The 27,765-nt window shown below is 38.2% G+C and overlaps 1 protein-coding gene across 1 annotated transcript; it reads right to left on the bottom strand.

The window, feature by feature from the left end:
- Positions 1-253: 253 nt before the first annotated feature.
- Positions 254-23,905, bottom strand: pdhx (pyruvate dehydrogenase complex component X). Its single transcript, XM_083893894.1, has 11 exons — positions 23,769-23,905; positions 21,771-21,854; positions 18,826-18,926; positions 13,342-13,547; positions 12,310-12,408; positions 8,613-8,778; positions 7,377-7,524; positions 5,215-5,273; positions 4,050-4,208; positions 2,036-2,100; positions 254-1,169 (listed from the first exon to the last, which is right to left on the bottom strand). Exons 1-11 carry the CDS (start codon positions 23,902-23,904, stop codon positions 914-916), a joined length of 1,479 nt encoding a protein of 492 aa, XP_083750020.1. The 5' UTR covers position 23,905; the 3' UTR covers positions 254-913.
- Positions 23,906-27,765: the final 3,860 nt, after the last annotated feature.

Genomic DNA, 27,765 nt, shown 5'->3' with positions numbered 1-27,765 from the left:
TGTTCTCCCCAAGCTTAAAGCAAAGATACACATCTGCCAGGAGACACTGACCTGTATACACCGCTCAGCAAATTATCCTAATTGGCTTCTTTGAAATAACAACTGTGTAATCTCTTCAGATTTTAATTAAACAGAGAGACGCGGCGGACACAGGGACACACATACACACATCTGTGGTTTCCCTAGTAGCGGTGCAACATCATGTATGTGGAGAGAAATGCTTTAATGAGGCACACACACACACATCTGAGGGCTGAACAGTGTTTTATTGGCATCTACAGTCACCAAAACCCAAATAGCTGGGTTTACAAAATATGTGGACTTAGAGGATCAGTTTTATGGCATGTCACAGCATCCGTTTTAAATAAGTTAAAATATATTAACATGAACAAGTGCTTAGATTTTGTTTGAAATTTGTAACGACTGGAAACTGCATGATCGTTTACCTTAATGGGGACTACACTGCAATATGTTTCATAATTAATGTACAGAGAAGGTTTTACAACCCTACATTTTATTGCATGTGTATTAATAATACAACATAGTAGATGCACCAGTACTGGAGACTCCACTTTAAATATATACACACGCACACACTGGTGTGAATGAAAGATCATCCCTATTATAGTATGTGGACTTCCTGCTTCGTAAGATCTGTCTTGGGAATATTTGGCAGCCCTGGGAGAATCCTGTATCACTCTGGCAAGAGCCAATTTTAACTCCTCAGACAAAAAGCTTGTTAATTACGTCTGAGCAAACTACAAACTGAAGTTAATACACAAACTGAAGTTGTCACAATTAATTTGTAACCCTGAACCAAAAATAAAACGGGAATCTCTCTGTGAAAACATGAGGCAGCCTTTACGGAGCCTAAGTGTCTTTTTTATCCCTTTTAACACATCTGTTCTGTTTTTCAGGCTAGAATCATGCGTTGTGGTTGTTCTAGGTTGGTGCGGAATTTGTCAAGAAACCGCGAGGCTAATTCATCATCCACTAGTCGTCCATCGCTGGATAGCGTTACTGTCATAAGCTGCTGGGTGCGCAGGGTCTGGTCATCCTCGCTCAGCCGCAGCTCTTGCCGGGATGTCCCGATGGCAAGGATACACGCCTGAGGAGGGTTGATCACGGCGCTGAAGCCACTGATACCGAACATCCCCAGGTTAGATATGCTGCGAGAGAGGGAATGGGTGGTGAGAAAACAGTGGGCATATTACATCAATGGGCAAATAAGCATAAAAAGACATGGACATAATGGTGAGTCTAAAACCAGCTCAGTGATGCAATAAAAGGAAATTATTCTTTGGAGTGACTGAGTAAAAACAGAGCGTGAATTAAATGTAGAAAAATAAAGTGCGGTGATCAGCTTATTTTCTTAAAAAAAGAACACAGAACAGGAAACAATCTCCACATCTCTCCCTAAAATGCTTTGTATGGTCAGTAAAACTGAGCAGAGGGCAGTTTGCAATTTTGCCTTAATGAGAATTATAGCTCAAGGGGAAAAAGGGAAATGAATATAGGAAGGGCTAACACGCATTTCCTCAGGAGGATGAGTGGATGAGCTGCATCTCCACACAGGAATACATCGCTCCTGCCTGACACAGAAACCCCATTTATGTCTCTATGACACCATTAATTCTAATGTGCTGAAAAGGCCTTCCTTCCACTTTATTTTCAGCAATTGAAGGCACAGTAACTGAAGACCCCTCCACGACCACAGCCAGAGCAGTGCCACAAGAAAAGATGAATATACATAATGAATACATAATGCATAATGAACCGACTCTCAATGAAACCAGAATTAGGGGATAATAATGGGAATTGATGATGATTAGCTAATCGCTGGGATAGAAGGGACATTGTGAGATAGAAGATGTTAAAGATGAAAGGGCCTCTGTTCTGCACATAAAAAAACAACATGTACTGAATAGAGAAAATGGACAGCGTAAAAAACAAGCGAGAACATCAAATTTTATGAAGTCACGACTTTCCATCTGCCTCTTCTTCTTTAACCTAAGAGATGATCTGTTATGCTTACCTGAATGAGCCTCCTTGGTATTCCTCCGGTAAAAGTTTTCCAGCTCGAGCCTTCTGCGCCAGTGCCTGGGGAAGAGAGAAATCACCACTTTCAAACACAATAAATCACTAGAGTTTTTTATTTTTTCATGTGAAAAAGATATAAGCAAACGTTAAGTATTGGCTAACTGCTATAGAATACTACAACTTATCAAAGAGGCACCGTCTCTTTATCTCCGTTATAAACAGGATAAGTGAAAACTTGGGCTTGTTGTTGGCTTCATATTTATCTGTACAATATTTTCATGGTGATGCATCAAAATGTGTCTTCACTAAAGTAATGTAAGCTAAAGCTGTACCTTTGAGGACCTTTGGAAGTGCTAATGTATTATCATCATGAGTATTATTATTAATATTAACACCATCAGAATTATTATTAATATTAAAAGGGTATAAAACACAAAGTGACATATTTTCTCATTAAAGCTAAACTATTTCAAAAAGTAAGCAAAACAATTTGACTGTTCATCAAAAATGTTAAGAGCTTTTCAGATACATTTTCTTTTAAACATTTTGAGTCTTTGGTGAAAGGCTTCAGGTTTTGTGTGTTTTTGTTGGTATATTTCATACCATACCATACATGTTTAACTAGACATAGCACTCAAAAGCAAACCTCCAAACTCTTCAATTCAACACCAGATGCCCACCAAAATCGAATAGTTTCTACCTTGGGCCATAGTCCACATCACCACAACATGTTATCCAAATCCACCCTTTACTGTCTCAGATATGCCACTCACAGTTTGACCATTAGGGCAAAAACATAATCTCCCTGACGGAGGTAACAACACATGCTTAGATCAATGAAAATTATTGGACTAAGAAATGAAACCGATAAAGAAAAGAGACACTCAGGGAACCTACGAGGAGGAACAATAAGACATTAGAGCAACCAGGGTCTGTGAATCCATGTTCTGTCACAGCACAGAAAACAATAGCTATCTGCCAGACAGGAACAAATAATTAGTGTGACATTGTTTACTAGCATATGTGCTTGCATGTGATTGCACAATTTACCAACAAGAGTAGATGGGAAAGAAAGGGCAAGTAGACATTACATTGACTGCACCTGTATAAAGTCAATTATGAAATTATGATTATGTTTTATCAGGTTGTCATGGAGACTATTATTAGATATGGCATACAGTATTTGCCTGGTTTGGGAACATTTCTGTATCTTCCAAAGCCATCCACCTTTGACCAATTTCAACAAATACTCACATGTGCTGCACTATCGGTATGAGCTGTAATCATCAGGCAGAGAATACGGAGTTCAAAGCTACAAATCTAATCAGTTCAAGAACTCACTTGTCCCACTCTCAATCACAACTAAAAGTAGCCTAAAATAAGCAGTAATAATTAGACATAGATTGCATTGAGGTTGACTGCTCTTTCTTATTGATATATTTATTTCACCTCTATTAGCTTGTTGATTTTTTGCTACTGGTTTTAATAATGCTTTTTTCTCTTTTGAGTGTGTACCTTGTCTGTCTACTCTGGTGTGTATGCTAATGGTCTGTTGAGCTCAAGACAAATTTCCCAATGACGACAATAGGAAAATGAGTGTGTTTGTATATTCTGCGAGCAGGAAAAAGAGTTGTTATTTATATCTTCATTATACACTGTGCTCAGTGAGCGCTGGAACCTCGTGTCGAGCTATCTGAGACCTAACAAGATCTATCTACGTGATTTGAAGTACATTTCTTCTTATCACAGTCACAATAAGAGGGAAAAATGTGAGCAATAGCCAGATAAATACAACAATAGTGCTCCAGTACAGTTGTGCTAAACTCAAACCTCAACTCCCATATCTAATACCATGTACAAACCAACAGACTCCATGTCTTCACCAGGAGCACTGAACGCCTCCACAGCTAGAAGCTATGATTTATCAACAGCAATAAAGCATCACAAGTTTACACAATACCATATTGTTCCAGGATCGACCTATCTCATCTAAGTCCTGTAACATTTACCTTAGCATTAGCGGAGATCTCCTGCACTCCTTTGTTTGCAGCATCCTTGATGATGGGAGTGATGAGGCCTTTGTCAGTGGCCACAGCGACTGAAATGTGGATCGAATCGAGTGCACGGGGTCCATCACCAGACCAAGTCACATTTACTTCAGGCATTTCCTAAAACAAATAAAAAAAATGTCCAAAGTCAGCCAGATTGTTCATATCAAAGTAAAAACAAACTGTATTCTCTGTATTTAACCATTTAGATATCCTGACATGGTGGAGCATTAAGGCTATTCAGAAACTGCAAAAGATATATTTTCTGTGGACTTGGAAAAAATTGGATCTGCATAAAAATACACTAGCTTGTCAATACTGTATCAAAGAAATAGCTCCAGATTACAGTTACACAAATGATGCACCTCATGGAAATTGTACCAACAGTACTACATGAGGTCTGGACAATGAGGTGGACTTGTGTTGCTCTGCATGACATTTACACTCCACATTCCTGACACTTATTATTACAGCAGCATTTTATATGCATGTCTCCCTTCTGTATATGTCTTGTGACATCTGGTAGATGTGAATGCTGAAGATAGACACATTCACTGACACAGATAAGATATTCCATGCTTAGTCATAAAAAATAAAAGGTTACAGGCAATGTTGTTCTTATCAGATGCTGCTGAGAAATTGCCTGATGGAATAGGTACATTACCAGAGGTTCATATGCATTTTTAAACTGCATTTACCACCATGTGTGCCTCACAACAAAAAATAAGCTTTCTTTAAAGTTTTCCTATAAAAATGTTAAAGTAATTTTTGAGAGGGCAAGACTAATTCTAGCAGCTGATTCACCCAAATATTGCAACAGGGATAACAGGGATCGGTTAGGGTTAGGGTTAGGGTTAGGGTTAGGGTTAACCCTAACCCTAACCCTAACCCTTGACTAGGAAATAATTGACAGTATGAACTGTGTGTTGAGTCTATTTAAGGACTCAACACACAGTTGAGTGTGTTGAGTTTCAAGACACTCGGCGACCTTGAGTGTCTTGAAAGGCGCCTTAAATATAATGCATTATTATTATTAAAAGACCAGATAGTAGTACCTTCAAAAAGCAGAGCTTGTAGATTCCACATATATACAACACACACAAAACATTTTAAACTATAAACTTACTTTAAGTGTTGCAGCAGCTGCCTTGATAATGAAGTCATTAACAGACACTTTGATTTGTTCTGAAAAGAAAAAGATATAGTGAGTGAGCCTGATTCTAGTGCAAAAGGAATTAATGCCAGGAGCACTTTTCTGCTTTTTTATATATATATATATCTATATATATATATATAGATATATATATATATATAGATATAGATATAGATATAGATATATCTATATCTATCTATATAGATATAGATATATATAGATATAGATATAGATATATCTATATCTATATCTATATCTATATATATATATATATATATATATATATATATATATAGATCTGGTGTGGTAGGTATCATCTCTGACAGGGATGACAACATATGCAAATATTACAGGACATGGAACATGTTATACCACACAAAACTAGATAGTAATGGTTGAACAATCTAGATGGAATATACAGCAGATACACACCTCCATCTCATGCACATTTTGTAAATGACTGATACTGGATATTTATTGAGGTGTAAAATTGTTGATGCTGTCTATTGGATTGAATGATGAACACTAGTTCTGCTCCCCTCCCCTCTGTCTGTATGACACCAGAGGGCTGAGCAGGTTTGGTCTGGTATGGCTGCCAACTTTTACTTGCCTCCATTAGTGCTGTTCCAGACGGCTATCAACTCTGTGAGCAGGGTGATTAACGAGCTAACCGTGAAATCGCTTTGCTCCTGAACAATGAGCGTCCACAAAAACAACCGGAGAGAGAATCCCTAATACAGACACACGCAAACACAACCTCGCTAATAGGTCAGGAATGGCCATGCTGTTTCCTCCATCAAAGACACAGGAACTGAGGAGATTTGCAGTTTTACAGCGAGGAAAAAAAATAAGAAACTAAAACAGCAGTCTTGCTGTATGGATACAAAAATGGCCATAAAGTAAGCAGCATAGTTCAGGTTTAAGATATGTGTGAAAAGCAGCCATTAAAAATGAAGGTTTTGCTTTAACACAGCAAAGCGCTGAAGGGTGACTGCTGTGATATAGCTACTTTTCAGAACCACACATCCTGATGGGTGTTCACAGGAACTTGTGGTTTGCTCAATAACAGTTTCTACAGGAGGATGTGGGGCAGAGAAAGTAAAGGGTGCTTGTCAAAATATGGGGAAGATCTGATCTGTGTCCTATTTGTATGTTGTAATATTTGTGTTCTACCAGACTGAGGTTCCATCTGTACAGTATCTATCTGAGAGATGGACACAGCTGCTTTCCTGAGGCTCACACTGCCCTCACACATATGCCTTTCGATGCGCTTCTTTATCGTGAATACTTTCATTCATCACATAGGACATAGAAGAGCCAACACTCAAGAATCCATTTGAAATACTTTGAACCAGATAGAAATGTAATTACTGCAGTGGACCACTTACAGTAACTCCCCTGTCAGCACATCAAAACAACTAAACTGATGTTTCTTATTTTGTGAACACCCTTTTTAATATATAATAATTGTTTTTGTTTGTGAGCTTGTTTGATTGTAATGGCTCACTTCATTTAAGACAGAAAATGTATACCAATATAGTACAGATCAGATTTCATATTTCAATTTGTGTGCCTAATCGAGATCTGATTAGCCATCAGCCCTGGCATCTTGATGCATACCCTGAAGGGAGATCAGATCTGTTGATGTTGGTGCTCTTTCACAATAACCTGCAACTATCTCAGAAATAACTTGAGACTGACAAAAATAATTGGCCCCCATCGTTACATTTATTCCATGTTTAAGACAATTCAGATTATGTGTTTTGTGTTTTCGCCTAGTCTTCCTGAGCAAACTGCTCGAGCCATCTCTAGTTTGAAAAGTGTCATGCACACTGTATTTTTCAGATCTTTGCAAAAATGTTCAGTCGGATTAAGATCAGGACTCAGTTCAGAATTTCAGAGGATCATTTCAGAATAGTCCTGTGGTTTTATAAGCCATGCTTGGGTGCTTTTCAGAGACTGTCATCTTTGTCAAATAAGCAGTCATGTGAAAACCATGAAATCCATATCTTCATGGTAAAGCTTCTTTTTTTTTTAATAAATATTACTGTCAGAAATGTTACTGAAGGACATAGTGTTAAAATGTGCACATAAATGGTAGTGCTAATGTGCAAGTGCAAGTCTTGTGTATTTACCTTTGGCCAAGTGTTTGCGGAGCTGCATGACGCCGGCCATGTCACAGTCAACAGAGGCATACGCATGGGGGATTGTGGTTTTGGATTGTATTAATCTTTGAGCGATCACACGGCGGATATTTGTGGCTGGGATTTCTGTGAAAGTGCCCTAAAGGAAGACCACAAAGAGAAAAACCACAGGGAAAAGGGAAGGACAAAGACAAAGTCAAGTATCCCACATGCTATTAATCACTGAAAGAAATGCATAGTTTTGACAATGTAGAATCTTTTGTCAATGTCAATTTATGTCAATTAAACCTGCCTGATTGTGTAAAAAGTGTCCTTCTGGTTATTGAAAGTCTTTTAAATCAATGGGTATTATTTCACAGCATAGACACCCATAAAGACTAAAACAATATCATACGGATACTAAATAATTTATCACACTGAAATTAGCAAGTGTACCCATAATTTCAAACCCGAGTGAAGCCACTATAAGAGGTGATTAACATGATTCTCTTTAACCACGATTCCCATTAAAAAAATAATGATCACAACACACATTAAAGCATAGCATTGAGCCAAAAAATGTCATATCGTTGGCGAGAGATGATGATGATGATGATGTCACCCAGTTCTTACATTCCCACTGACGCTGAAACCTGCATGTCATTTGACCTGGGAGTGAATGCCAAAAAAAGACACATTCCCATTGATGAATAACGGGATTAAAAAAAAATACACTGACCAATGGAAATGGGGTATGAAAGAACTTAGCTATTAGAAGTTACATGATAACATTTATTTTCTCAGAGAAAAAAGAAATAGAGAGATGACACTAAAGAGCCAAAACGACAACTACAGGCAGTGGCACTTAAATTCCTTTAGAGTTCAGATCATGGATGTATAATATGAACTGGATAGAGCACCGCCCCCTCTGCCTTGAAGACAATTTTTACATGGTGGCCACTGTGGGTACTGCAACAATAAATAAAAATCCCATGAGGCCCAAAAAGCAATTTTCCCATGACCGCAATAGTAAAAGAGACCGCTGTAAAAGTGTTCACAGGACACCTCCCCCATTTTTGGCATATGCGCTGGGTGAGCAGTTTCATAGGAATGAACGGAAGCAAAGGGGCGGTCCTCTATCCAGTTCATATAATACATTCATGGTTCAGATACAAATGTTTCGGCAGTGTTATGAAAATACAAGAAATTGTCAACCACAGTGTGGTATGTGACTGAGAGATTGCTCACCGGTGCTCCTGGCTTCCCTGGTACAGACAGTGGGGGGATGTTTGGTCTACTGCCTGGGGGCGGAGGTGTAGCTGCCAGAGAGAGAGGAGGACTTGGTGCAGATGGGGCAGCCACAGCTGGTGTTGCTTTGGGTGCAGGAGACGTTTTCAAAAGGTTTAATGCATCTCTGCAAAAAAAAAAAAACAGAAAAATATGCAGAAAGGGGGTTAATTTTTATAAACAAACAAACAATTCAATAAATAATTTAAAAAGGAACATAAAAGTGCTATTACCACTTTTTATATCATTCCATTCAAGATTAATTTTTGGTGTAAAGTTTCTGTTTTTGGGACATTAGCATGCACACTGGCAAATTGTCTTTTATTTTTTTTCAATGATATTAATCAATGGTGAATGGTGGTTAACTCACATATTGTCCCATCCGACAAGCTAATTTTTCGAATGCATCTGCAGTTTTGTTTGGTTCCTATTTGTGCCAGGCTTCAGGCCTCTTCAATTGTTTTTTACTAGTGTGAACAGACACTGATAATAATTTGGATGAGGTGACAGGTACAAGATCTTACTTCTTTTTTTTTAAGTCATGGATTATTTTTCTCTCTACCAGTATGGTGAGCCATAAAGACTTTAAGTGGTATTTGTTTAAAGAAAGCGCAACCAAATAGCTAAGACATGTTTGTTGTGTACATGCCTTTTTGTTCTATATCTTATTTATGATTATGCACTGTACTGGCGGAACCCACTAATTTCCACAACCAAAGCAATAGGGGGGGGGGGGCAGGTATCAGGTGTGCCTGCTTGAAGTGATTCTGTTCAATGCACAAGGGTCCAGCAACCCATATGCATGCAGTCTTTTGTCTGAACCAGCTGTCTCTGACTTCACCATGTAGCCAGGAACTGTCTAGGCCCCACAGCTATGTTCTCCTTTTTCCTATCCCATGACCAGTTCCTCCTTTTCTTTCACTGATGTGAGAATTTGTTTGTGGAGGGAATGAGGCAACTTGGAAATCCCCTAAGTTGCCTGAGAGAACAAAAGTGACTGAGCATTTAACATTTGCATCTCACCAAAAAAAACAAAAACAAATGAGAAAAAGGTTGCATGTGACTTAATATCTTAAAAGTGCATGCAAAGGTCAACCAAGTGAAAATAAAAACATTATATATGAGGTCTGTATATGAATCCATACAATATTTCGACAAGGAAAAAAGAGAAAGTCGGCTCAGCAGCAGCACACAGTAGTCACTTGCTGATGACACCATAGATACGTTTTGTGTAGAAGGCTGGCATGTGCTCACACCAACTATTTAAACCACTAGTGACAGCTTCTGAGAGACTGGGAGAGGGTGACTGGAATATTAAAAAAGGGAAGGAGAGAAGCACTCACACAAACATTGGCACAAATAAAATAAGCACTAAAAGTAAACAGACACACATGAATAAACTTCATCTTGCACTGCCTCCTAAGACAAGCTAAGATGGGACAGAGTGGTGTAGTCTTGAACACTGCTCCACTGGACTGAAACAAAAACGCAGCGCAGAAATAAATTTGAAAGAAATCGGTTGTGGCCTGACATTGTGTAAAAGAGAAATAACACTGACGATGTATTGTATAACCATCGTTTTTAACTTTTTGGGTTGTTTGTGTTTTCTGGACATGTGTGGATGTAGTGTTTCCATATCAGAAAGCAATGAGCAAAACTCTAACTGCTAATAATACCAGTGTTGTCAAAGAAAAAGTCAGTGTTACACTACACAGTAATGGAAGGTGCATATGCATTGATCTTTAACTTCTGTATATTTACATTAAATCTGGATTATTTTATACAGACAAGCACAATAAACGGAGCAGCTTTATAATAATTGCAGAAAAATCTTCGTAAGGAAAGGGCTTCTTTCCTTTGCAAATGATTCAACAAGCAACATTTTGTCCTTCTGCATCAATACACCATGCTTAATTGTGGGAATCAGTGGGTGGATGACAAAGGTATACTTGCAAATGCAAAGACTGGTATGATCCCTTATTAAGTAAAAACCATCAATCATCTGAGCTTACATTGTTATTTATGACAACAAACCTTGGCGTGGAGTGGATTATGTAACATGCTATGATCTCAGCATTGGCTTGCTTGACCTCTGTTATTCGTGCCCACCATAGTGGGGCCCCACTAGAGCATACTGTGGAGTAGGAGGAGTACCTTTTCTTGGTTTCAGTCTTATCTGATGTGCCGAAGGACAAAGGAAGGAAAACCGGGTCTCCAGAAGGAACTAAGCCTATGTGAAACTATTCACACAAGGAGATTGGGTTTCTGGAGAGAACATAAACAGCCAACATTGTATACCTCATCTCGGACATTTTAATTTCCTTACGTACATTGGCTAGAAGTGAAAGAATAAAGTTACCAAAGTTGTAACTGGATGAACTGGATATAAAGCCAATGAATCTCCATGTGCTTGAGCTAGCAGCCACCTGACACTGATCAATAATCAATTCATGAATTTGGTTTCTCCAAACAGAAAGATATGAGAAAGCAGATCCTATATAAAGCCTTATAAGAAGTCTGTACATTTATTTTCCTATGCCTTTTACAGAAAATAGAAAACAGTTTGGAGGAGCCAATCATCCAGTTCATGAAGGACAATGTGAGCTAAGGCACACGTTTTTTTTTTCACAAACCCTCTTTGCCTGCAGAGTCTCTCATCCCCCCACTCTTCCTCTGCCCTCCTTTAGCATCAGCCTTCATTTGTCTCGGGGCTAATTAGCCAGCTTGGATGCCAATAAGAGACCAATAATAACCAAGCCATTCATGTCTCATTTCTAAAAACAACAAATTTAAACTGATGTGATTAAATCAGAAATTAAGTTTCAACTTTCAACTTTTGTGTGACTAAAAATCGAAAATAAAATTAGCATTAAGGAGGAAACACAAATACTTATTTACAATATTTGTATACGTTTTCAATGTATTTATAGTTTGCAGGACAATAAATCAATCCCCCCCAAAAAAACATATGATCTTAGTTTCTATGGTCACCAGTGGGTCCAGGAGAATTGGTTGCTATGGTGACAGAAGTTGCTAAATGAGTTTCCCCAGCAGGGTGTTAGGTGGGCAACAAGAGCATTCAATCAGGTCCCTGCTGACAGCAGGTGCCCATTAGAGGTGTGTGTGTGTGTGTGTGTGTGTGTGTGTGTGTGTGTGTGTGTGTGACTTCACAATTTAACAGGATTGCAGCACCTTAAATCTGAACCATGTCTTTGTCACACAACATATCACAATAAATCCATCACCCCACAACCTATATCACAACAGCTTTGTTTCAGATCACTGTGACATAAACAAAAAGAAGCCCAAGAAAAAAAGTCAAAACATGTCTGTTACCAGTTTTCAGTATTCTTAAATTCAAGTGAGTGTGTATCGTATGTAGTTGGACCTCAGCACGGTTTGTAGAAAAGACAATGTCATAAATATGTGGGGTTTTTTTGTTTTGTTTTTTAAAATCCCAATTAAATTCACCAATGGCAGTTTGGGTCCTTTGATTACATGTACATGATTACGTGTGATAATCAGGAAAGGATACATTGTGGTTGATAAGACCCGTTGGTGAGAAAGAGAAAATACCAGGTGTGAACATGACAAAAGTGGTGTTTTATGACTTTATGACTGTCATCTTAAAGCTGACCCATTCTTCAGTTATACTCACTCCTTCGTGATGAGTCCTCTTGGTCCAGTGGGTGTGGCGAGCTTTGGGTCTATACGATGGGTGTCCAGGATGTGTCTTGCTGCTGGACTCAGACGTAAGCTGAACAAGGATAACATGAGATAATCAATACATTTGAAAAAAACTGAAGCTGTGCAATATCAATTTTACAAGAACCATAGTGAAAACTACAGAGGTTTTCAAAAGTTATTTTCCCAATGCATATACTTGTACAGAACATACAGCATCTGTTGTTTTGTCTTAACAGACTACAATGATCTACATCTGAGTCAATCTGCCCATTAGTGGTATTGAGATTAACTGTCTGAATATAACTCTCTCCTGCATGTATTTCCTTGTACAAATGCAAGCTGCACAATCCACTACACACAGTGTCTTTCATTGCTGTCAGTGTGATACAGTGATGCAGCCAAGGTGCAAATCTGAATATGTGGACAAGATAAGCATGAAATATTTGAATAACAAATAAGCCCTGCTTCTTCTGTGGCAGCTCCTTTGACATCTCACACGAGAATCTAAACTGTAAGCTTGGGCTGTTAATATGATTTTATCCAGTTATTTAGATGGTAGTGGAACAATTTAAAACTGAAAAATGGGACCATCCTATGGTCACTGCTCATGAATATTTACACCACTTAATGTAGTTGAGCAACACAGGACGGGAATGTAAGAATTGCATTTGAAAATTAACCTGGTTAGGCATAACCTGGTTTTGATGCTAACACAGCCCTTTCCTCAAATAATAAACTTAACCAGTAGATAGTTATTAAAACAATACAAACGGACACAATCAAGTTTGTTTAATGGAAAACAACAAATAAATCTGAATCATACTGTATTTGGCTTGTGATCCTCCATTATTGCCACACTGATGTGTACTTAGAACTCTATTCACTCTAGAGGTCTTAGCAAGTCTCTACATCTTATAATCAAGTGTCTGCACATTGATTAAGACAAATCTATAGAGTAGTGGGGTATGATTTGAACAGTTAAAATGAATAAATCAGCACTCACGGTCCTGACATGGCTGGTATTGTTGGAGGTGGCGATGAAGCAGCAGGGGACACAACTGGGGCAGTGGCTACTTGCAAAGCAGGTGGGGGTGCAGATGGAGCTGGAGCATCTGGATGTGGGATCTCAACCTGCTTCCAGTCCTGGTCTTCCTCCACCATGAGGGCAATGAGAGCACCCAGGCGCACGTTGCGACTACCCTCCTCCATCTGTGAAGAATTTGAAAGAGGTACTTGCATAAAAGGGTCCTGGCACAGAAAACACTGACAAGATTAGAGGAGAGATGTATTAAGGTATCCTGCTGTATAATTTGAATAGAAAAAAAGAACATTGATGAAAGTAAAGTGGTAATGAAGTTAACCAGTGGTCAATGAAAAGATGTCAATGACAGCCACTATTGGGTTAGTCCTTTTTAAAGAGACACTGCCTTCTCACTCGCCTCAATTTCACTCACTACGTTGTCACATTATTGAGGTGACAAAAACCTGACTATGCTGGAATTGACACTTGAGAGTGCAGTAGATGTGTTTTCATGTGGTCCAAAGCTGTCAGCAATTGATTCACAATCTTGTTAGTAATCCAAATCCACAGCCAGCCTTTAGCTCCTCTCCCCAAAGGTGTTGTTTCTCAGTCAATATTGATCAGTCTAAATGAAAGGCCAGGGACACAGAGATGGGTGGCTGCTCTTAATCTCCTTTCAGGAAAAAGGTATCTACTCTAGTGTCTGAGCTCTTAAAAGATGCAGCTCAATATAAGAGAAAGATGAAGAAAACGGAGAAGATGAAGACATGGAGACATCAGAGCCCGGCTCTGTTTCTTTTATTTCATCAGTAAACATCAGCCAAGGGGTAATAACTTCTAATTCCCATACAACTGACCAAATAAAAAAGGACACAACTCTCAAACTCAAAGTACAAAGTTATACTATGCTGCTTTTAGTCTCTGGTTATCTTCTTACTGTCCAACACCGATATCACAACCTTGAGTCTACTGATTCCATGATTTTATATCTCAATATCTCAATCAGTAATTTTGCCGAGTTTTAGGCCAATAAACCTAACATATGATTTTGTATCCAAGGATGAAACATCAATGCATAAAGTGGTAGTTTAAAGAATAATGAATGATGGTGAACAAAAAGCTATCTGAACCCTTAGAAACCACCACAACACATAACAAAGAGCTTCAGGTTGTAATATAAGCAACCCTTAAGAAGAAATAGAACTCTTAACAAATAGGTTTGATTTGTGACTAACAATGTCAATTACTACCTTTTTGTACATGTGTATGCAAACACATGGCCTACATGGTCAGGAGAAATTGATTGATGGTGAAGGAGCCTAAGGGCTACTTTGAGAAATCGGGGCCTCAATAAATTTCCACAGAGTCCCCGTCGTTAGTCCCACAGGGACTGAAATGTAAGAAAAACCGCAACATGTTTTACGACAATAAGCATTGTATCATGACATGAGGATAGCTACGATATGTGATATGTTTTTATGACAGCCTGAAGATAAAGCATATGTATAAAATATGTGGGGAGGAGACGAAATTGAGTGACTCGTGCACTCATTATAAAGTGAAATTATTACATGTACACATAAAAAACAGCATGTGATAATGTGTCATCATTTAATAGCCATCAAAAAGCATAAACATTTATGCATGTTGCTCGTAAGTTGGTAAATAAATACATTTGAGTGAATTTTCCAGCAGCCTTGGCAGAATGAAAAAAAAATTGCAGGTGATGCTCGGAGCGGTTTGAAGTCACAGTATAGTGACAATAAAAAAATTATAAGAAAAATGTTCCCAGGAGGAGTAACATTATTTCCTGCAAATCATGCATGTGCATGTGCATGATTGCTGGGAAGATCATAGGCTCCAACACAGTTGGTATAGTGAGTAGTTGCATAAACAAATGCTAAGTGCACTGTTGTGGAGTGGGGCTCAACACTGCCATCAAATGGTTATAGAACAGTAACTATAGGAAGGAAGTATAACTGATGCTCACACCTCAGCGTTTGTCACATAACCAAACTGGTTTCACTTGTGGTCAAATAAATTTCAAGAGAAATACGTGAGATAAAATTTGACCTTCACTATGAGCATGTCATATTAGAAATATCCACTCTTCAAGTCATTTTTATGCAATACAAGTAAAGCAAATTGCAATTCCTCCACAGTCAAAAACTCAAACAAAATTCTAATGTGTGCTTTATAGTCTGTTAGTTAATTTGCACTGAATTTGGACTTATAAATGGGACTTCTGAGTGAAATTAATGTGAGTAATGTAGAGCTGCAAAATTAAGATAGCACAATAATTGAAATTGCAATATGACCAAGTGCAATACCGAAATAAATGCATTGCAATTATTTGATAAAGACAGCGTGTGTGTCACACAGCATTATGATGACATTTTGCAATACCGCAGCAAATCAACAGCAAAAAAAACATCTTACTTTTCAAATGAGAAAATATGTTTCAGCAAAACAATATTTTTTTCATGAAAATGGGTTAAGATGCAAAAAATGTTAAGGCATACCAATTATGAATAGTATGGTGAATTGCAATACCTGTGAAATTAATAGCAATATGATTTTGTTTTGACCATGATGTGCACCTTGAAAAATGCATGCGTGTTCTCAAAGCCAGCTTTTCTCCTTCGGTTAATGCAAACAAATGAATTGTGACATTAAGTGACAGTTTGTCATACTCATTCTCACTGTAAATCAAACAGATCTCAGATAGGGCTCTTGAGGGACCTCTTGAGAGCCCATCAACAAGGATAATGATTGAAGAAATTGAGTCTAGATCTTTTTAAGAGGTTTAACCTACTTATAATCAAAGTGTTATCATACAGCCATAAAAGCCCCATGAGAGTCCACATGGCTCTATTACATTAACCTTGGTCTACACAGTTAGCAATGTACAACTTCATCAAACAGGATGCTGTGAAGCCTTTGGCATATTCAACTAAAGCTGATAACTACATAAGACATCAGCTCATGGTCAAAGAGAGTACACATTTCCAGGTGCTGTGTGAGTAGATTTACTTGCAACAGGAAGATAGATCTGTTCTCAGTATGCACATACAAAGATAAGACTAGACTTCTTTAAAGTGAGACGTGAGATTCCATAAAGAACATTGCAGCAACATTATTTGTGTCTGCTATAACTGAAAAACACAAAACCCTTTGTGAGATACAGTATTTTGTTTTTGAGACCTATTTGATTGATTTAATCACATTTTGAAACAATGCAACACTGTTCTCTGCCAATGTGGTAGGCTTTTGAATACAAATAATATATTTTTGAATATTAAAAGTTCATCCTTTTATTAGAATACATCATACATTATATTTTAATTGCATCATGTAATAATGCGTCACTTTTTTCGTCAATACAAAACTGAAGCTTGACTAACGAAAAAATGATCCTACCACAAATTTTCAAATCCTAGTTGCAAACCACATACAAGTGATAACATCTCTTAAATTGTAACAGGATCTTCATTAAAGTCAAATCAGGTAGATATATGACAAATGTTTTAGGTTAAGAAAGTGATTTATAATAAATATTGATTTAGGAGACACATTCCTGCTGGTGTTTGGAATGATCCACTGGTTTACAGTGTGAAGAGATGAGGAAAGGGGGAGAAAGGGAATGATGAGTGAGAAAATTGGAGTATTGGAATAGTGAGGATATCTCCATCAATGTATATATTCATCAACTATATATTTTCATGACATCAATCTGCAGCTCACACAACATACTTGTACATATAACTATAAATCTTTTTTTTTTTTAATAAAGGCAACATTTCATCCCCTGTAGCATTAATTTTTAAATACATCTGGAGACAGAGGAGCAATGTGCATCCATGTGCTGCATTTATAAATGTGTGCCATTTCTTACAGGCTATGATTGATTGTAGCCAAGGCAGATTTTCAGATTGAAGCCCCCAGGTCAGGGTAAGGCAACACAATACCAGTATGATGAGATTCAGTAATCTGTGCTTGCAGTGCCAGAGCTCCTACCCCCTACAAACCAGTAACAACACGATCTTGTGCTCGCTCTCCCTTCTCTCAAACCCCTGAGAGCAATGGCTGGGCCACAGCAGTATTTGACCCCCATAAATAATCCCTATGGAGCACAGGAAGTTCCACGTCTACGGCAGCCTGTTAAAGCATCTTGGCCACAGGCAGATAATTACAAAGCCTTTAAATTAGAAACCTAATGGGTGCTTGGGGGTGACACAATTACACCACTGAGGGCTAATGTACTCGGACCCAGACAAAGTGGATGGCACTTTGCCTGTACTTTGCTAAAGGAGTGTACAAATCTCTGAAATAATGCCACAAGCCGGTTACTGTTTTTCTTAATAAATACACACATACTCTCCATCGGGGGGGGGGGGGGGGCTGGGCGGCTTATCTAATGCAGACCATCTTTCTCTGCCAGCTTCAGCTGTAAGGCCCTATACCCCGAGTTCCTGGATGGTTGCTATGGAAACTACCTCATCCCCACAGCAGCGAAGACAAGGATGGAATAGGGGAATGTGGAAAAAAGGGAGCGGATGAAATGACAGACATGAAATGAAATACAAGCCTATTCTCCCTAATAGAGAGTTCATCCCTCTTTTTATTAATTCAGCAATTTAATTACTGCAAGGGCAGAGTGTATCTGGGTGGACATTTGTTATGTACATCTGCTAGTGCCGAATGGTTGTTTTTGTATGAAGGTGGTTTTGCAGATATACACACTGCCTCATTAAACCCTGCTCCATTCAGGCTTCACCAGAATGTTAGGGTGCCTTAAATAACACAGCCAAGGAACATGTTGTGTTATGAGATGGGGGCTCTCTTATGACGTGGAGCAAGGCATTTGGTTCTTATACATGCAGCACACAAACAAAAAAACACCTCACCATCATCCTTGTTTTTAAAACACTGAAACCCCCCAAAAGTCTGCATATTATTATAATTACCTTAGTTTCCTACCAGTTTACATACTATTTGTTTACATACTGTAATTGGATCTCTTCATATACAGTGAAAAAGCAAAAGAAGATTGAACACCCTTGTCCGTCTGTTCAGAGGAACAAAGATGTGGTGGAATACTGATGAAAGACAGCTGATTGCTCCATCTTTGGCTGCTTATTAAGAATTTAACAACAAACAGGACAGTGGGGGATGGAAGGAGAGCTATTTGTCATTGAAGACATCTTGTCAAAGCTTTGCAATCACTGCATGGGAAAACGATTTGCGTAGCTAATAAGCATATTCAAAGAAGAATCCCTAAATGACTTGCACACAAAAAACACGAGAACTTATAATAGTGGATATAAACAGATTTTAATTTAAATTATGCAACCTAAACCCTCTGTTTCCAGGTAACATGTCGATTCCATACTCATGTGCAACTGTAAATAAAATGATCTAATCTTATCATCTCATGCGGAACATGTTCAGTTTATGCTCACTCACCAAGATCTTAGCCAAGACGCCATCGTCACTAGATTCCATGGTAACAACAGCTTTGTCAGTCTCAATCTCACAAAGGGCATCACCTGCAGCCACTGCCTCACCTGAAGACAATACAGCACTAAACATCAATCAACATATTTAAAAAAATAAACATGCAACACACATGCATCACAGTCATCTGCTTTTTTTTAATGGAACATTTCATAAAGAGAACAGATTAGTTGTCATGAAGATAAGAGAATTCCACTGAAGGTACAAAAAGGTTATGCAGGGATATAACTGCTCTGACTGCGGCTGACATATCAAATGAAAAGCCGAATCAATGTTTCATGGGAAAGAATGTAAGATACAGAAATGCAGTAAATCTAATAGAAGTCAAGATCTTCGAGGCCCAGTGAATTCCCATTGAATTCCCATTGCGCTACCACATGACAGAGCTGGAATATATTAGCATCTGCTTAGCAGTGGGAAAAAAGATGGCAATTAAGTGCAACTCCTCACTTCTTCTATACTCTTAAATACATTTTTAGCATTTTGTGGACCAGCCCACATGGGCTTCATCAAGGAAAAAAGTACAGAGACAAATTTACCCTCTTGTGTTTGTGGAATAGGTTCAGTACTTCTGTGAATCTGCTATTTATATTGAGTGGCCTGGTCCTCAGGTCCTCTGTCCTGCATGTTCTAGATGTTTCCCTGCCTCGTATGAATGGGTGTTGCAGAACTTTAATGTTGTATAACAGGACAGGGGTCACAGAGGACCAGGATTTGGAAACACTGCCATGTGTGGCCAATTATGAAAGATAAATGGCTAAGGTAACCACTGAGGCTAAGTAAAATCAAAATCTTGAAAATACTTAAAAAGTCCTACAAATATTTTTCCTCCCATTACGCACTCTTGTTATGAGGAACTCATTTGTTTTCAACGTATACTATGAGATTTGCTTTTAGAAAGAAACAACAGTGCTCATAAACAAGTTAAAATGTGTTTGTATAGAATGTTCAGTTTGCGCTGCTCAGTGTATTGAGGTAACTCTACAGCAATGTAACTTTCATGGTTTGTGTTTTTAGCTACGCCCTAAATGGACAAAGTGTCCAAGGAGTGCATTTGATTAATGTTACCTAGTGGACGATCATACTATATTGTTTGCAGACAGATAATTAGGTTATATTCAGAATAAAAAATACTATCCCTACACTTCTATGATTATATAAATATTAATCAAGACAATACTTAAATTACTAAAAAATAGACATTTGCCGTGGTTTGGATGTACATCTTTATTTTGACAGGAATTAATAGTGTACTATTAATACTATTAATAATGTTGAAGTCAATGAATGCTTTGGTTTCACTGCAGCTTGAAGCACTTGGTAATATTTTGACAGTTGAGGCAATGCACAGCGTGATTGAGTCATCTTCTTGACATGTGTCCATTTTTTAAGATGTAGGGAGAAGGTGAGGGTATATGGGGTAAAGGTTGAGGGTTATTGAGCTCTGACATCTGGTCATCTCTATTTTCTGGCCAACAAAAATAAACAAAATCAAGGCCAGAGCATGACATAAGTACGGAATAAATGTTGTTAAATCTTAAATTCATATCTAAATTATAAAATATATGAGAACGCCGATTGCATTTAACACTGGTTGGTGTGAGAAATAAAATGGGTGGGTCAAGGGAAGAGTATGTCGGATGGGTGAGGGGAAGGTTGAAAGAGCAGAGGCAGTATTGATGTTGGAAGCCCCTGAGAGCAAGCAGTAGCGGAGTCGAGATTGGATTTGTATGCGGCTTTAACACTGTATGACCCCAGGGGTTAGGTGTGTTGTGAAGTATTAAAGATTAAACATATGACAAGCTTTTTCACCTAGCTGCTCTACCAGAAAGGCAGTAAAAACAAAAACATACTATTGTTTTGTCCCGATTTAGAGTAACAGATGAATGCACTGTCATGTTTGTAGTAATTGATTAAAATAGTTTTTATAATATTTACTATCAAAATATTATTATGGTATTACTTGGTCTCCATTGTACATGCCTGACCTTTATATTGAGGCTTTGTTTATGCTTTTTGGTCATCTAATACCTTGGATGACATGTAAAACTGACCTAGATTTTATACAAGCAGAGTCATTATTTGTGTTTTATTATTTCTGTTTGTTATACAGGTCATTAATAACCTGTACAAACAGCTCTACTAAATTAAGAGTATTATTTTGACGTAGCAAATGGGTGAATTCAGATCAGAGCTGAACTTCACCACATGTCCACTTGTGATTAGATCACTCAGAATGGATGTTAATGTTGAGTCTAAATGTGGTCATGGTGCTACTATGTAAAATTCTATTACAGGGAGTTAGAAAATACAAATGACTCCCTGTAATGAATGGAAATTGTACCTATCAAAAGAAAAATAGCACGTCTTTATAACAGATTCAACTGTAAATGTAAAAACTGTAAATGACAGTTCCTTCCCGGATGTCTCTTGCTTTTCCCTGAGAATGTATCTTTCTTTATTTTCCCTTCTCCTTTACAAACACATGTACATGTCTCACCCCAAGCCACAGAAGCACATGGCAACACAGGAGAGCAGCCAATCAGAATTCAGTGTGCTGTCTGCTGATAAATGAGAGAGTGACTGAGGCGCATGGCTGGGTAGAGTTGCTAAGCAGTGATGAATAGTAACTGCTGTGCTTCCTTGAGTCAATGAGCCACCAGAGACCTTCACTTGCTCCACTGGTCAGACCTATGCCTTACAGAAGAAAGTGTAAAATATTAAATTATGTAGTAGTACTAATGTTGGGCCATCATTGTGAGAGTGATTGTGAGGGACAATTATGCTTCAATTAGAAGGGGAAAACACATGCATATAGCAAGCTTGTAAAGAAAAGTCCAGTAGTAAAGTATAGTGACTGATAAATAACATCTTGCGTAATGAATTTCTTTTACCTTCTTTCTTCAGCCATTTGACTATGTTTCCCTCCTCCATGGTGGGGGAGAGAGCAGGCATTTGCACTTTAAGTGGGCTGACACCTAGAGGATTGAAGAGAATAATGCAACTTAGACTGAGTTAGTGGCTGTGGCAATGTCATGTCATGTGTGTCATGAGGCTGGCAAATAAGGCAAAACTATTCCCACAAAAAAAATATATATATATATATATATACACACATATATATTCAGAACTTTCCTACAGCTATGTCTTTCAACTTTAAGCTGAGTAAATGTCAAAATGCATTAAGAAACATGCCCAGTGGTAACTGTGTTTGGCTGCTAAATAAACCTCGGGGTTGAAAGAAGAATGCTGGCAGGTGACGTATTTGTTTGTTATTCTGGCTGACACAGCACTAGAGGCTACAGAGATGCACATACGCTGGTAGGCCTTCCAGCTACCAACAAAGACCTCGACTGTCACCAGCTGCAACCACTCTAAAGCCAGAGTTTAACTGACTTCAAGCACTGTGTTGCACCCTGGGTCCTGAGGCTGCCCTGAGGAATAAAGCAAACAAATCCAAGCTGTGGTGGCATCACAGCTTTATAACTAGCCTGCAGTGCTGCACATGAAAGACTGTTTGAACATGATAACCCAAAAGGATTGTTCCCTATTCTGTATGCACAGTGACCAGCACACAAAGATACAAAATTACTTCTAGAAAAGGTAAGTGAATGTGCCTACTCAAAAAAATGAAGATGTTCCATGTAGCTAATTCTTAAATGTACAATTAAAACAAATTAAATGCAATTACCACAATAAACAAAATGCATGATGTGCAATGTCCACTGTACCATCACTACAGTACATCAAAAGTCTGTGCAAGTGGTTTTGTCACTTTGCTCAGGTTTTTCTCCATTAATTACTGTACTGTTACCACATCTATGTCATTTAATAGAAGGTTTGATGCCTTAAATTTCCATAGAGGTATCTTTCCACATTGTGCAATGCTGCCATCTGCTGGGTATTTGGCAATGGCACAGTGTAGAAGGAAGGTCAAAATATTTGTGTTCACTTTCATCATTCTTCAAACAAGCATTTTCAATATTATATACTATACTATACCATCAGCATTATATAACTGTTAAACAAACATATCTAATTAGTGTGCTGACACCACAGACAACAGGTGAAATAACTATATCTATGCTGCTAGTTTGATCATCAGCAACATCAACCTTTATTAAGCTGTAATGGTCAGCGAAGTCTATTTTTTTGTTTTGTTTTCTGTACATGACATACATATATTGTGTGTACATCTCCAGAGAACTCAGAATGACCCAGCCACAGTGGAATGCAGTAAAAAAATATATATATATTAGACTGTGCCGGTTCTACTTAGCAAAAATATCCGCTGTGACTTATTCATGTGAATGAAATGAGGTGAACAATCATGATGGGTCAAATGATTACTTTACGCCCATAAACACAATTTATATGAAATATATATATAGTTGGTAACACATTTTAACTAACTTATTCAAGGTAAGCATTTAGCAAGATACACATTTGTGCTGTGTGTTCATTATGAGGGGTGACTATCAGTTTACCTTATGGTGCCAACATGCAACCGTTAATTAAAGAAAGGACACCATTCTTACACTAAAAGAATACGCTTTGCTGATTAACCAACAGTCTGCAAATTGTCTCAGTGATGCCTTTCTTATAAAAACTGTAGCACAAGTGACTTAAAATCGAGTAACAAATGCGAGAGCAAGCTGAGCCCAGGGCAAGCGTTACAAGTCCTCACCTGGCTCCAAAGCCGAAAAATACAGCTGGGACTGGTTATAACAAACTGTTGTTAAATAAAATGCAATTGAATTGAGTTATCATTCTGCTGAAAACGACAGCGAAGTAATATAATATCACTTTTAACCTAAACAGACTACGAGGATACAGAATGTCAGCATTGAAAAGGGCATCAGTTATCCTTTTATGAGGCTGTCAGCACTCACCGAGGAACCATGGGGATGGAAAGAAATGTCGGACGTGCTCCTGCCATGGGTTTGTTGACCACAAACATTTATTTAAGTTAGAAAATCTGAGGCCAAATAAAATTCCTTGGCGACCCAGACGCAAGGAAGCCGCCATGTTATCGTCCTCAGCTTCGGTGAGAGGTGTCCGTAAAGGTGCCTGACTGTAAAAGCATCGAGCGGGTTGATGTGACTTACATTAGCGTATATTAGGTTTTTTGAGAAAGATAAACTGCAGGCGACTTTGAGCACCAAATTAAACTTCTTAAATTATGTATTATCTTATAAAATGGATTTATCTGTGTTATTTAACACATAAAACGAATAGGCTAAATCAAGTCAGTCTTTCGGGGTCCTTCTAGGACGCTTCTCCTCTGTTGCGTTCAAATCGTGGTTCTAATGCTCGGAATAACCAGTTTTCACTGTCGTTTCACGTGAACACAATGTAACACATTGTCTCAGGATCAGGTGGAAAGTAGATATGTGCGTAATGTTTTAAGATTAAAATATTTTTTTGAACATTCTCTCGAAAGTTAGGTCATGTGCAATTGATCAGCTTTTTGCTGTAGGTTAATTGTACATGTTGTTGAGGCTCCAACCCGGGTCCAAACTGCCAGTGGTTCATCATTGCAGATTACAACAACACTGGGATAAAAATGTGAAGATTATGTTGACTTTTTTGATACATGTCCGAATATAAAGTTTTTATCGTGTAATGCATGTAAATAATATTTCTCAAATACAATTTTTTAGGTTGTCAGTATAGATGAGTTGAATGAGATGAATTCCTTGATTGTGGCATTAATATTTATGATACTCAGCCAGTGTTCGTAGGTCTGTTGGACCCGCTGCATTTAAAAAAAAAATATATATATTTACATATGATATTGTGTCATGAGTCACGTCCAGGACCCTTTCTCAGAGGCTCCTCCATCAGGCTGGGGCTGGTCTTCATTTTGGAACTAGCTGATGCTCAATCCCATCCTCTTCTTCAAAGTCACCATCAGACTGAATAATCATAAATGAGACCATTGAGAAACCTCTTCCTCTTGATCATCAAAAGCTTATCTCTCTTCCAAAATCAAGTGCAAGGACCTCTGACCATAACATCTTTTCGCCATCTATCACATCAGTTGTGATAAGGAACCACAGTGACAAAGCCATACTTATTGCACCTCAAAATTGCAGCTGGGACAATAAAATACAGCAAAACAGGGTAAAATCATTTTTAGTAAAAATGTCCGGGAACGTGAGCGCAGACGCTGTTTAGTGCTTGAATTCTGCAATGTTTCAACCTTGTGTGTGAGCGGCAGGGGCAGAAACACAAAACTCACACTTGCATTCACTTGCATTCACTTATTACACACACACACACACACACACACGCACACAGAAACACACAAATAGCCGGCCCAGACAGGAAGAGGACAGAGTGAAGGTACACAGGACCTACAATTTCCACCATTTATTACCCACTGGGTCCCTGTATGTAATGTGTAGGGGGGGTAGATATTCAGATATACAGTATATTCTTCATTGAAAATGAGGGGCCAAGGCCAATGACTCTGAGTAATTAATCATATCATTTTTCTTTTTATAAAAAAATAAAACGGGTCCCACAGACCCAAACACCATACAAAGGTTAAATAAGCTGTACCTTAATTCCCCATCTTGAATTAAATGTAGTATGTTAAATCGTGTTAATGCCATGCAAGACCCAGTTTCACTTTGATGGAGAAAAAAAATAATAATAATCTGCATGTGTGTGGGTGGGGAAAGGTTTATCTCTTCACACACAAACAAGGAAACATAAATCTTCTTCACCACAATTCTACCCATATGCTTTAATCTACCCATACCAAAGAAAGGATTTAAATTGCTGCACGTTTTGTGCCAAAGGGAAAATGTTTAAATGACTTACAGTATATTAGCACGATACACGGAAATAAACTTTCATGAAAAATTGCAAAAATCTGAGCAGGAAACTGTCTTCATTAATGGAATAACAAAACACCCCTATGCCACCATAAACAGGCTACTTCCTTTTACTTGAAGTTGTGGTCATATCAAATGCAGAAACACCCGAATCATCACCAATGCATCTGAACTTTCTTTTGCAATTTGTTAGAGTTACCTTTTCTTTTTCGCTTTTTTCTTTGATAAGAGTATAAAGCAGTGTGTTAGTGACAAGGTATACTCTCAATCACTGGCACAATTCTAATCTGTCCAACTCTGTTTTGGCTGAATGCCCCACTGTGTGAGTATGAAGAGAAAATGATAAGGGTGTCTGATAAACTGGTCCTCCATATCTGCTGAGAGAAGACAATAGCCCTACTGAGCAGGCCGGGACAAACACAAAATCCCAGCTCACAGTCTTCGCGCCCATGCTTAGGCTATCTTTTATCACTTCCGTCTTCTTTATCTCTCATCTGTCCGATTGAATCGATGCTTTTCCTTTTAAATTAGAAAATAGCCCTTGCCTTTCTCTGACAATAAACGATAAAGGCACTTGTGGACTGATACTGCATACAGTTTTTTTGGCAAAATAAAAGCTGCCAGAGGCGAAAAAAGTACATTTCTCCTACAGTTGTCTTTACTAATCACATTGTAATGCTATTTTTGTGCATTTAAACCATTCAAAACGAAGTGACACTCCTATATTAAGTATCTCTTTTCGGGAGAGCGTGAGTGTTTTTCTTCCTAGATCTATTACAACTGGTTTGGGTGCATATTTGCACACATGTGATTAGTGCCTCACAGCCAATGCCTGCTGCCAGTGCCCGGAAACCATGTTTTGTAACTACTTGTTGCACTGGTTTAACGGTGCTTTCCCAGATTTGTTAGGTAGGCTATATTTTTTCTCTCTCATGCTACTTACTCTGCTCATAATCCATGAGAAACACGAACCTCACAGGCCTCAGAGAATCACACGCACGCACGGAACCAAACTCTCTGCCTCCACAGTTATCCATATTAAAGTTTAACGATTTGAATCAAATGTCAGGGACAGACACGGTCCCCCCCCGCTCAGTGTGGATATGTAAAGCTGGGAATTTGTACTTACAGGGAAATGGTAAGATAGGGAAATGAAGTGCCAGTGTATTTGTGTCACAGGTGTCAGATAAGTCTTGACAATTTGCCTAACTGTTTAAACAATCTGTCAGTCATTTCAAACATCTTCCCGTATCACAGCTCAGAGCAGCTTATTCAAAAATGAAAGTGAAGCCAGATTTCACGTGTTCATGCATTTTTGTTGTTGTCCTTCCAATGAATATTATTAATAACCATGTTGTTTGCCCAATTGTGTTTTATTCATGGCCATGTAGTCATTTAATCGTGCAAATAAAATACAGCAAATCCAAATAGATATCAAAAGTAGTGGTGAAATAATAAACAAAGTCTATTCACAACACTCTGTTTGTTTATGGCTGTAGCAGTTGCACTTTCCTTCACAGCATCAACCATGTCTCACTGGCATCATTTAGGCATTTGTGTGATATAATAACAACAATAACACTGTTAGACATTTCTCACAGTATTTTATTTATTTATGTTCTTGGTTAACATAAGTCATAGTGCTCTAGATCAACGTTTAAGTGTGACAGCACAGTGTAACAACACAGGATCTCAAACATAGGCACATGAACATTTGAATTGCAATTCTTGTTTGGTTCACATCAGCAGTGGGATCACTAGCTGTTATCACCGAGGACAATAAATAACAAGCACTGACTTTGTCGTCTCTGCACACAATTCTGTTCATTTTATTTATTCATCAACATACACAATAACAGCCGATTCCTCAGATCATGGAAGATGTCGTGTCACATTAAAGAAATGAAAGTCACTCAAATAGAAACTCTTAAATGGTCTGATTCTAGATGACTGACATTCATTCACTCATCCATTCATTCATCTTCTACTGCTTGAGGGGCTCTGGTGCCAATCCCAGCTGACATAGGGCAAAAGGCAGTGTTCA

Source organism: Microchirus variegatus (genome assembly GCF_963457635.1).
Source record: "Microchirus variegatus genome assembly, chromosome: 8".
Lineage (NCBI taxonomy): Eukaryota > Metazoa > Chordata > Actinopteri > Pleuronectiformes > Soleidae > Microchirus > Microchirus variegatus.
The sequence above is the reverse complement of the archived record's forward strand: the minus strand, read 5'-3'. Positions and strand labels throughout refer to the sequence as shown.